General features: G+C 33.7%; 1 protein-coding gene across 2 annotated transcripts in view; it reads right to left on the bottom strand.

Moving 5' to 3' along the window:
* Positions 1–8,140: 8,140 nt before the first annotated feature.
* Positions 8,141–12,665, bottom strand: part of LOC127699802 (uncharacterized) — a 41,979-nt gene continuing 37,454 nt past the window's right edge. For both annotated transcript variants that reach the window (XM_052203161.1, XM_052203162.1), the window contains one exon: positions 8,141–12,066. In XM_052203161.1, the coding sequence (XP_052059121.1) occupies positions 12,044–12,066 (23 nt within the window). In that variant the 3' untranslated portion in view covers positions 8,141–12,043. The remainder of the gene's footprint in view (positions 12,067–12,665) is intronic.

The following is a 12,665-nucleotide window of genomic DNA, read 5'->3' as shown; positions in this document are numbered from 1 at the left end:
TTACATTTTCTCTCCATTTATTTATTATAGTTTCTACAAAAAACGCAAAAATTGAGTCTTTCCAGGGCAATAACTCCTAAAAGTGTTTCATTGACGATTTGTCGATGTCGACTTCTTTGTAGATCATATTTTGATGAACACATTTACCGTCCAAACTATAGTTTTCTAATGTAAAATATGCAAAAATGGTAAAAATCATCATTTACAGGCAAATAACTCATATTATAGATAGCGGGCAAAAGATAGCATGGCTAAATCATAAGCGTGGCCATGGTAATATAACTTTTGACTATATATCATTTGGGCTAAAAAAAAATAAGTCAAGTTTACATTTGGGATTATTATTCTCTTTACATGTACAGGTAAATTGCCGGTAAAATATATTTATATTTGTTATGACATTACATGTAAGATATTTATCAACAAATATTTTAAGATACAATCTACATCAAAATCCAGTCATTGGGAAACCATGTTAGTTTGAAAAAAAAGAAATCTGGTGTTCAGTAGTTGTCGTTTGTTGATGTGGTTCATAAGTGTTTCTCGTTTTTCGTTTTTTATATAGATTAGACCGTTGGTTTTCCCGTTTGAATGGTTTTACACTTGTCATTTTTGGGGCCCTTTATAGCTTGCTGTTCGGTGTGAGCCAAGGCTCCGTGTTGAAGACCGTACTTTGACCTTTAATGGTTTACTTTTATAAATTTTGACTTGGATGGAGAGTTGATCATTGGCACTCATACCACATCTTCTTATATCTATTAGTTTTCTCAATTGAATTGTTTTATATTTATCATGTCGGGCCTTTCATAGCTTACTATACGGTATGGGGTTTTCTCATTGTTGTAGGGCGTATGGTTGCATATAATTGTTAAAAATACACTTCATTATTTTTTTTTGAATTTTAGTGGACAGTTGTCTCATTGGCAATCATGCCACATCTCCTTATATCTATATATTGAAGCGTCACACCATTTAATGAAAATGAGTTGAGAAATTTAATTCAAATTCAGAACCATTACCAAGCTTTTACAATAATCGCTCGGTTGCACTTTTTATCTTAACAAAACTGGTTATACATAGGTATAATCTATATTGAGTGATATAAAGACTTGTAATGCATAAACTACCACATCCACAACCCGTGGTAAGCAGGGAGCAGGCGCTGTCTGGCAAACGTACAGTTAGTTTTCTCAATTGAATCGTTTCATATTTTTCATGTCGGGGCCTTTTATAGCCGACCATATGGTATGGGTTTTTCTCATTGTTGAAGGCCGTACGGTTGCCTTTAATTGCTTGCATCCATTTCATTTGATCTTTGGTGGATAGTTGTCTCATTGGCATTCATACCACATCTCTTCATTTTTATATAAAACAAAAAAGTGTTATAAATAAAATTTGATTTATAACATGTCGAATATTAATATAGAAAAATAAAATATAGATATTTTACATGTTGTTTACCTGTACAATATAGATATTTTACATGTTGTTTACCTGTACAATATATATATTTTACCTGTGGTTTACCTGTACAATATAGATATTTGACCTGTGGCATACCTGTACAATATAGATATTTGACATGTGGTTTACTTGTACAATATAGATATTTGACCTGTGGTTTACCTGTACAATATAGATATTTTACCTGTGGTTTATCTGTACAATATAGATATTTTACCTGTGGTTTATCTGTACAATATAGATATTTTACCTGTGGTTTACCTGTACAATATAGATATTTTACCTGTGGTTTACCTGTACAATATAGATATTTTACCTGTGGTTTATCTGTACAATATAGATATTTAACCTGTGGTTTACCTGTACAATATAGATATTTAACCTGTGGTTTACCTGTACAATATAGATATTTTACCTGTGGTTTACCTGTACAATATAGATATTTTACCTGTGGTTTACCTGTACAGATATTTTACCTGTGGTTTATCTGTACAATATAGATATTTTACCTGTGGTTTACCTGTTCATGGGAGGATCAATCCAAATTTGGACTTTAAACATTTAGACCAAATGTCGAATTGACATTGACCCAAACGTAAAATATTGTAGCCCAAAATGTTACATCAATTAGCCCTAACGACCATCTCCCTCCTATTAGGGCTCATTTGACGATTTCAGCCAACCCTACTTATTTGTTGATCTTATTGTTTTTGGGTCATCTATACTGTTTTAAATCTCCTCGAAATAGTCCTCGACTTCCAGATCAATTCCACCCGAAGTCAGATTTTCTCTTACTGCTTTAGTTTCTAAGATATAAGCCATAAACTTTGAAATTTATTAAAAATTGACTTCAAAATGGGTATTCCGTCTTTTCTGAAAATTCCACAGGAGATAGATCTTGACCTGTTGATAATTTTAACCCGGTCAGATTTGATTTAACGGCTTTAGTTTTTGAGATATAAGCCAAAACTGCATCTCTCTAAAACTCGATGGTTTCCTGGAATATTTTAATTCTGGTACTCAATTTTCTATTAAAATTTTGAATGTTGACTTCCTTTCCAAGGAAAAATGTTCGTTTTTAATGTCAATTTTGTTTTAAAACACTATCAGCGCACTTTAACTGAAATAAAACAAGTACTTGCAATGACACCCGTACTTCTGCTCACATTTAATATATGCTAAAGCTAGACAAGCTTTTTTGGAAACTTATAATTGTTTTAATTAATTTAGATGTAGAAAATTACATACTTCAATGGCACAGCAATGTAGAATTAAAATGATTAATTATAAAAGTCAGAAGATGTGGTATAATTGCCAATGAGACAACTCTCCACCAGAGACCAAATGGCACCATACGGTCTTCAACAATGAGCAAAACCCATACTGCATAGTCAGCTATACATAAATTGTACCTTTATAAAAAAAACGGATTTAAAGAAGAGATCATAACTGTGAAACTGATGCTTAATATTTGTTTAGACGTGTTTTTCAACAGACAGTTGGCATTCTTATGGAAACCAACTGTGCATGTGCTTTTCTTCCTACCGACATATATATACATTGATTCTTTGATCCAGACTTCATAGTATAACCCGTTTTAATATGTATGCATGCATCTTGTAAACTCTAATTATTGTATCTAATTAATTTGTTTTGATCCTGAATACGAATAGGACTGGGATATATAGGTATATACTAACCTTCTCCCGTAAAACAGAAAAGCATTTGCCGAAAGGGGGGTTTATATACCAGAATAAAAAAAATAAGGAGATGAGGTATGATTGCCAATGAGACAAAAAGTTCAAATGAAATGGATGTAAGCAATTATAGGCAACCGTACGGCCTTCAACAATGAGAAAACCCCATACCATATAGTCGGTTATAAAAGGCCCCAAAATGAAAAATATGAAACAATTCAATTGAGAAAACCGACAGCCTATAGCTAATTCATAACAAAACAATTTACGAAAAATAAATAAGATATACACGAACCAACGACAATCGCTGAACTACATGCAGGCTCCTGACTTGGGACAGGCACATAAAGAATGTGGCGGAGTTAAACATGTTTGTGAGCTCTCAACCCTTCCCGTAACCTGGGACAGTGGTTAACAGCACGAACTATAACTATACAGAACCTATCCAACAGTAAAACCCGAGCTTAAAAGGGGCGTTCGTTTGGCTTTGCCGGGTGTGAAAATAGATATTAAATACGCCACCACGTGCAGTCGGAATGGGGACTTTAAATCTGATGTAGGGAAATTGAAATGCTCTCTACACGTTTCGGGTCAAGCTACAACACTGATTCGCCCTCCCTCCTCTTTATTTAATACATTAACCCCTTATATATTGCAGGTTATCGTAAGCTACTATGTGAAGGTGAAACTGGAAGTGTAAGATGTGGAAAGGGAGAAACGATCCGGATAATCCGCGGGAAATATGGTCGGTCAGATGCTGTCACGTGTTGGTCAAAAGGGGATCTAGACGGAAAATGTGTTTCGGAGGATTCCTTGGTGAAAATGTACGATCTATGTAACAGGAAAAACAACTGTCAATTAACTGCCTCGGATGCTGTGTTTGGTAACGCGTGTTCCAACTCCAGCAGTTATTTAGAAATGGAATATTTCTGTGAAGGTAGGTGTGACGTATAGTATGCATATAACTCCCGCAGTAAAATATATGACCCGTCTGCGATAAAAGGCGAGTTATTTTTTTTTGTCTGTGTGTTCTTCAGCGTTTTTGTTCGTCCGTCCGTGTCGTAGCAAGTTGTGCTCTAAGTTTGGTTAAATATTTCATTAAATAAGATAGTTTACTATAAAGTTTTCAGTTTGGTAACATCAACTTGAAACTTAGTAAATGTCCACTATTGTGTGATCTTTACAAAAAGTAAAATAACAAAAATACCAAACTCCAAGGGAAATTCAAAACGGAAAGTCCTTTATAAAATAGCACAATCAAAAGCTCAAACACATCTGACGAGTAGAAAACAACTGTCATTATTCCTTACTTGGTACAGGCATTTCCTTGCGTAGAAAGTGGTGGATTAAACCTGGTTTTATAGCTAGCTAAACCTCTAACTTGTATGACAGTCGGTTGATGTGCTTAATTAGGATTTTGATCCAGATTTCAACCAAAATATCAGTTGTCAGTATCGGCAGGATGTAGGATCATGGATTAAGTACTCATAACTATATATAATTATATGGCCTTCCAAATACCGTTTCGATCCCTAACATCACTGAAGAGACATTAATTGTCGAAATCCGGATATGGTGTACAAATTTTTGAATCTCATGTTTGCGGTATACCTACCATCTTCTCCGCAAGTTTATTATTTTCTGTTTGGTATTAAATTAATAATTAAGATCCATGTTACATCTCGTGATCAATTTATTTGGCAATAGTCAATGGCAGTCAGCAGGGTTTAAGAACATCAGTTGTTCGACCTGTTAGTCAAATGGGATTTGTTAAAATATACTTTTCACTGTTTTGGTCTTTTGGAAAATGTTGTTTGTGCTGTATTGAGCCCTCTCTACCAAGAAATTTGTTTTACATGCACACGTATAAAAATTGCGGTTTTTATCCAACGCAATCATAGGTTTGAACGTTGTTTTCAATTTAGACTTGTTTATATATATATAGTAATACATATTTGGTTCACGGGAGGGGGAAGGGGTTACTTCGATATTTTTTTTGTAGGGACGTGCCATTTTTGCCTCAAAAACCTACCCATTTTAATATTTTATTCACTGAAATTCAGTGCCTATAGTTATATAAATATTTAAGAAAAAATGACCTATACCTATACTTATATACAATATTTTAAATATGACTCATGCTTATATAAGCACTAAATCGATATCATCACTCATAATTTATAAATATACAGCTACCCATAAGTTTTTATATATGAATTGACATCCGGGGTTCATTTGGGAACTGATTTGAAAGGCTAACTTTCAAATGAATTGATTTAATTTAATATAATAGTTGACCATTAATAATGTAAGATTCTCAATAGCATTCTCATATATGATATGTAGATCATACCCCATTTCAATATACAGTTATCAATCGTAAATGCATTTTAGTATACTATGTCATTAAAAAGGAGGGTCGTATTTATATAAAATCTCGCAACATTATGACCCATATTTTTGGCACATCCCCGTATACCCAATAATAGGAAGTAACCCCCCCCCCCCCCCCCCAGTAATTTGATTATATTTTTTTTTTTTTTAAACAAAATCAATGTAAGTACCGATTAAACAATATTTAAAGATTTTGCTACGGCATTAAAAGAGAGACTAAAGATAACAAAGGGATATTCAAACTCACAACTCGAAAACTAACTGACTGACATTGCCATGGCAAATAAACCATAAAAACGACATCAGAACACAAAACACAACAGAGAAAATTGAAGACTTGGCAACACGAACCACACCAAAACCCGGGGGTGGGGGTCTTTAGGTGTTCCTGAAAGGTAAGCAGATCCTGTTCCACATGTGGCACCTGTCGTGTTGCTCATGTAAGTACAAACATGATGGTTAAGAGGACGGGGTCATGAAATTATAATTTGATAACCTTTAAGAACAGTATTATACATGTATGTATATCTATACATAGATTATTTCTTTATTTCTCTAGGAACTGTAACCGTATGTGAAGGTAACGTAACAACGGTTAACTGCCCAGACCACGGAAGGATGTCGATTATAAATGCTAATTATGGACGTCGGAATACAGTCACGTGTCCATATGGAATCATAAGACATAACTTTTGTTTGACAAAGTTTTCGGTAGATGTGTTATTTAACGTGTGTGAAAACAGACAATCCTGTAGATTTGATGCTACCAGTGTTGTGTTTGGTGACCCGTGTCCTCCTACTTTCAAATACCTTGAAGCTATCTATAGATGTTTCTGAGAAAAGACATCCTTTTGAACCCTCTCTGTTGACGCAATCAGCATTGACATTTCTGAAATCTCCAAGTTAAATATTCATACAAAACATTTATTTACGGTAATTTAATTAAAGATTGTTTATGGATTCGACTCTTTGGTTTCGAGCAAATAGGCTACATTAAATATAAAACGAGTTAATTAGTTTATTTTCTTTCATCATACGAACTTGAAAACCAAAATTGATAGGATATATGTGTGCAGCAGTCCATATCGTTTTACTATCCAGATGGATAATATAAAAAGAAAACAAAATGGGGTATGAATGCCAATGGGTCAACTATCCACGAGAGACCAAATGCCGTAAGAGTTAACAACTATAGGTCTCTGTATTTCCTTCAACAATGAGCAAATGACTATTTACTATGTAAATCCTACTTGTTGCAATAGTAGTTAATTTGTTCTCGTCCTGAAAATGCATGAAGTATTTGCTACTGGACATTAAGCAAGTATAAATCAGTTATAATGGTTTGCTTGATGCTAGGTGAATATCCAGGTACTGTACTTATAAGGCATTTGGTATAATTAATTACCTAAAGAATAACTTTGTACTATGTACAATTCTTGGAACTTATTACCGACATTTTACTTGCAAGGAGTGTAGTTTTTTGGATTTGTTTCACGCCGTCACATTTCCATATATTTCTCCCAATGAAATAGCACTTTATAAACTGCGTGCGTCCGAAGCGCCTTCCTGGTTTTACCTTCACCAGGAACGCTCAAACTTGACTGAACAAAATATAAAGCAGGGGATGATATCAAATACATAGAACCGTAAGGGACTCTACAAGAATTTCCAAATTCATCTAAGGTCAGCTTTTTCTTGATGGAGTTGAAACCTTAGATTCTTAATATATCAATTTATCAACGAGGAATTTAAGAAAAGTATGTTATAAATCATCTGTGGATTCTCATCAGTATTTGTTGTATGTCATATCTTGATGCTTTTCGTAATTTGAAGAATTGCATTTAAATGGCTAATCTTAATTTGTAACATGAATGGTAATTTTTCCTTTGATCTTCGAGTGAGTTAACTTCTGTTATTTTTAGAGGAGTGTGTTAATTCATTAACATATTTAATTCACTCAAAACAACGATTTTCGTGAATTAAATATGTTATAAAGGGTGTGCTATATATATAACATACAGAGAAAAAATGACATAGATGTAAGCATTGATTGTTTTAGCTATATTTTAACCAATATTTCATGAACATTTTTAGGTTTGACATATTGTATAAACACTATCATGTTGTCCTCTACATGTACATGTTATTTGGTTATTTTTCTTGTTGAGTTGCTGTCTCATTGGTGTATTACCCCTTTTTCCTTTCTTTTCTTGTTTCGTCGTATTTTGTTTCTTTTTGGCCATGTTATGTCTTTGTTTATAAATGATCATTAAACATACGGTATTGTTTACCTATGTGGAATATGTTATCTCTTTTAACAGTAGATAATTGATCCAGGAAAAAACCGATGTGTCGGAACGACACAAATGACCCCGTCTCAAAAAATTGAAAAATCTGCAATTTCAACAACACATGTGGACACAAACATGCATGGATAGTATCCAGCTCTCAAGACAAATATCAGTTTGAGGAAAAATTTCCTTGATCAATGAGTAGTTAAATTTCAAACTATCAGCAAACAGGAAGTGGGTGTACTGCAGATCTTACAAGATGTGTTGAAACGACATGAAAATTAGCATAGCGGAACGAAACATAAACTTGATCTGTAACTCATCATGGTAGACTCACATATCAAAATCAGTGCAAAATCTGAAGGCGTATAGAAAAAAAGTCCGGATAACTGTGATTTTCAACAATTTATCAAAGTCCAAAGTCCGTAATTTCGGCAAAAGTTAGCAGTGCGGAACGAAACTTAAACTTGATCTGTAACACATCATGGTTAACTCACATGCCAAAAAATCAGCCCAATATCTGAAGGCGTATAGAAAAAATCCGTATAACTGTGATTTTCAACAATTTTCAAATTCCAAAACCCCTAATTTCGGCAAAAATCAGCAGAGCGGAACGAAACTTAAAACTCGATCTGTAACACATCATGGTTAAATCACATACAAAAAAAAACAGCCCAATATCTGAAGGCCTTTAGAAAAAAAGTCCGGATAACTGTGATTTTCAACAATTTATCAAAGTCCAAAGTCCGTAATTTCGGCAAAAATTAGCATAGCGTAACGAAACTTAAACTTGATCTGTTACTGATCATGGTTAACTCACATACCAAAAAATCAGCCCAACATCTGAAGGCGTATAGAAAAAAAATCCGTATAACTGTGATTTTCAACAATTTATCAAAGTCCAAAGCCCGTAATTTCGGCAAAAAATAGCAGAGCGGAACGAAACTTAAACTTGATCTGTAACTCATCGTGGTTAACTCACATACCAAAAATCATCCCAATATCTGAAGGCGTTTAGAAAAAAAATTGCGTATAATGGTTTTTTGCGGAATGACGGAATGACGGAATGACGGAATGATCGTGGATATATTCGGTCAAAAGCTCCTTAGAGCTTGTGTTGTGTCTTTTAACTTATGCCGAATCAAAATAAAGTTTTCTTATCTTATCTTATCGACAGAATGACAGAATGACGGAATGACAGAATGACAGAATGACAGAATGACGGAATGACGGAATGACGGACAAGGGTAAAACTGTATGGCACCGACAACTTTGTTGCAGGGCCATGAAAAAAACAAATTTCGGCTTGAACCCCACTTTATCTTTATTTTTCTTAAATCACATAAAAATCGTATAAAATTTGCTGTTTTAATTATTGCGGATCTATATCTGTCACGTGACACCTGTGTATACTAAATCTTGATTATTTCACACTGATCATAAACTATATCTGCACAGTTCAGACTTAGGTTATTTCCCTTGAATAAGAATTATGGATATAAGATATTTTTTTTAATTCTTCGTCAATTTATCCCTTTCTGCACCCATTGTATAAAAAAATTTAATCAACGTGTGGTTCGTTTGATCTCAGTTCTTCATTGGTTAAAATCCGATTATGACGTCGAATTTTCTTGCTTTCCTCTGAATTTCCTATTGTGACGGCATGAAAAAAGGCGACCATGCCTGATGACGTCACATAGAAAGAACACATCTTTTTGCAGATCATTCGAAAAGAAGGAATAAATTTGCCTGCGTTTTGTTTGAAAATCATTAGAGAAACAGATTCCACCACCAAATCTCGTGTAATACGATATTTATCCACTCTCGACAGTTAAATTTTAAATATTTAAAACGCTCGGCGAGCCTCGCGTTTTAAATTTGAAAATTTAACTGTCTCGAGTGGATAAATATCGTATCACACTCGATGCAGTGGTAGAATCTATATTTATATTGTTGACAAACGTAAGTGGTATATGACTGATGCCGTTCTTGTTATTAGATAACGACTTCGTTAGCTTAAGTTGTAATAAATAAGTTATTTACATATATATCGTCATAACACAATCACTAATTATGTCATTCTTCAAATTTACATAAGATTTACCATATGCAATTTAGAGCCTCCTCATGGGGTTTTTGACTATGTGATTACTTAGCCGTTTTTATAATGATTATTTGATTACTAGACCAACTATTTCATGATTATTTGATAATCTAGGACTGTATTTTTGATTATTTGATTATCTTGTTTAAAAAAAATACTTAATGATTATGTGATTATATTGGCAAAACAATTGTGATTATGTGATCACTTGGACACCCCAATGAGGGGCCTCAATTTACAAATTATCCTCATGTAATTTTACTTTTTTCGCATAAAAACATACAAGTGACATAATAATACACAAGAATATAAATTATAAGAAAGAAAAAGAACATAATTCTTCTTTATACAGTAAATAAAGCATGTTTTCTCTGACTGATTTTCGTCTGGGAGTAAAGCGGAGGATTGGAAACCCTGTCCACCTTTTCAAATGACGATGATAAGTATTACTGGACATTCAAAACATCTGATTCATTGTTTTATTCAAAGTTCTAAAGTATGGAATCATATTCCCAAAAAATTGTTTCATATAGAATCATTCTAAAACAATTGGAAAATTTAATCTAGCATCTAAAAGGATTCTTAGCAAGGAAAAAGGTAACAAAAAAACACTCCGTCATTGTGTTCGGCACATTGCTTTTTTCAGTTTTTCTTTTACAGAAGACCCTAGAAAATAAAATATAAACCTTTCTGGTTACTAGTATTGAAATTTCCCTTTACCCCGAAAAGCTATACGACAAAAGGAGGATTGAAATAATTAGTCCAACTCGGATTCATAAAAACACGGTCATCATTTAAATATATTGTTTAGAAAGAGAAAATCATACTTTGTAAAAAAAAATACGCCCTCTGATACAACCAAACATTCTATGAAACTAACACCACCAAGAAGCTTGATTTTGTAAATGACAACACATTTGTTGCGTTTAAAAGGACTTATCTTTTAATTGGGAATCAACCTTGTGTCTCTTCTTGTCAACTTGCTGCTTTATCCATATGAGGCTTTTTTCACAAATGCGCTTCTAATGAAAGTCTCTCATTTACAAATTCTGAAATTTGGTGACATTGTTGAACACATCTAACTTATCTTGAAATAAAGGATACCAATATAAAGTTTAGTCTGCTACATATCTAGATTAACATTTAGCAATTGATTTCAGAGTCATTGAGAACTTCACATTTCGACGAATAAGATGATTTTAGATTTCCAATTGTGAACTGTCTATTTCATTATTAAAGCGATATTCCAGCAGCGCCTGCATATGGAATATAAATCTCCAAGATGATACGATTTTCGAGAGCTTGTCATTCCTGTCATGACTTTGGTGATAGGAGGTTGCTGCTTACAAAGACGCTTTGAACCAAGGGTTCTAATTGTAAAGTTGAAGTCATCATTTCGAAAGTTTTACGGACGCCACAATAATTTGGTTGACCATTATGAAATAACTGTTTCACAGACTACGAATATTTTACATTTGACATAGCCATAATTTCACCCTCTTCTCCCCGGTTGGAATTCGACTTATAACTGAATTTTTACTCGCCAATTCTGATTGACGGGTGTGGGGCCGGATCAGTTTACCGTTCTGGAAAACACTGGGTCAATCCTTGTTTAGGCCTGGTTTAAGTGATGCCCATACTTTAGTTTTCTGTGTAGTGTTGTGTACTATTATATTTCTTTTTGTGTGCTTTTCATTGACATGTGATTTTTTTATTGCTTCCTTGATATCTTCTGCCTTTATGACATCATACAAATCCATGTTTCCGAAATGGAAAAAAAAAAACACACCAAGGAAAAGGATTTAAAAAAAAGGTTGATTTAACGGGGGTAGCCAGGACTGGTTAAGGGATTTTTAATTCTAAAATACATTATGTTGAAATATTCCATTACAGGAAGAACATACCATTAATGATTACATTATAAAGTTATTTGGGGTATAACTACGAAGCTTTTACATCCAATAATTGCTGAATCTACAAAATACTAAAACCAAAATTGTTATTTAGTTTATAAAAGATTAGCATGTGAATAACTAGTGCTGATGAATATTGAAACATACAGAAAATCCATCAGTTAAATGCAGTAATCAACTTCACTGTGATCCGACTGTAGTATCTGAAATAGGATAAGAAATTTAACAAAAATTCGTCAATTATACCCTGCTAATTATTGTTCGCTCATACGCGCGTTTTGTCTACGAAACGTTATATCTATGCTTTCAATAAATAAATTTAGAATTGAAAGAATGTTATAATGTTACATGAGCAACACGACAGGTGCCACACGTAGAGTAGAATCTGCTAACCCTTCCGGAGCACCCGAGATCCCCCGGTTTTTGGTGGGGTTCGTGCTGCTCAGTCTTTAGTTTTCTGTGATTTTTATAATCAAGCTCTTGTTAAGAAAGTATACGATGATCCTTATGAATACAATGTTGTCTGCTCTATGGTTGGGTTGTTGTTTCTTTGACACATTCCCCATTTCCATTCTCAATTTTAAGTTACTGTCAAATTAAGTGACTGAATGTTTCATCCACGAAGGAATCAACATCCTAGCACTTTTGTGTTGACATGAAATATTATTGATATGTGCTTTTTCTCTAAATTTAATGTTAATAAAATGTTGAATAGTGAACTTTCCATTTCTATGTAGCAACATTCCAGCAGCGCCTGCATACGGAGTATATATCTCCCAGTTGATACGATATTCCATGTCTT

Source organism: Mytilus californianus, unplaced genomic scaffold (genome assembly GCF_021869535.1).
Source record: "Mytilus californianus isolate M0D057914Y unplaced genomic scaffold, xbMytCali1.0.p SCAF_41, whole genome shotgun sequence".
Taxonomy (NCBI): Eukaryota; Metazoa; Mollusca; class Bivalvia; order Mytilida; family Mytilidae; genus Mytilus; species Mytilus californianus.
This window is presented reverse-complemented; position numbering and strand designations above follow the sequence as displayed.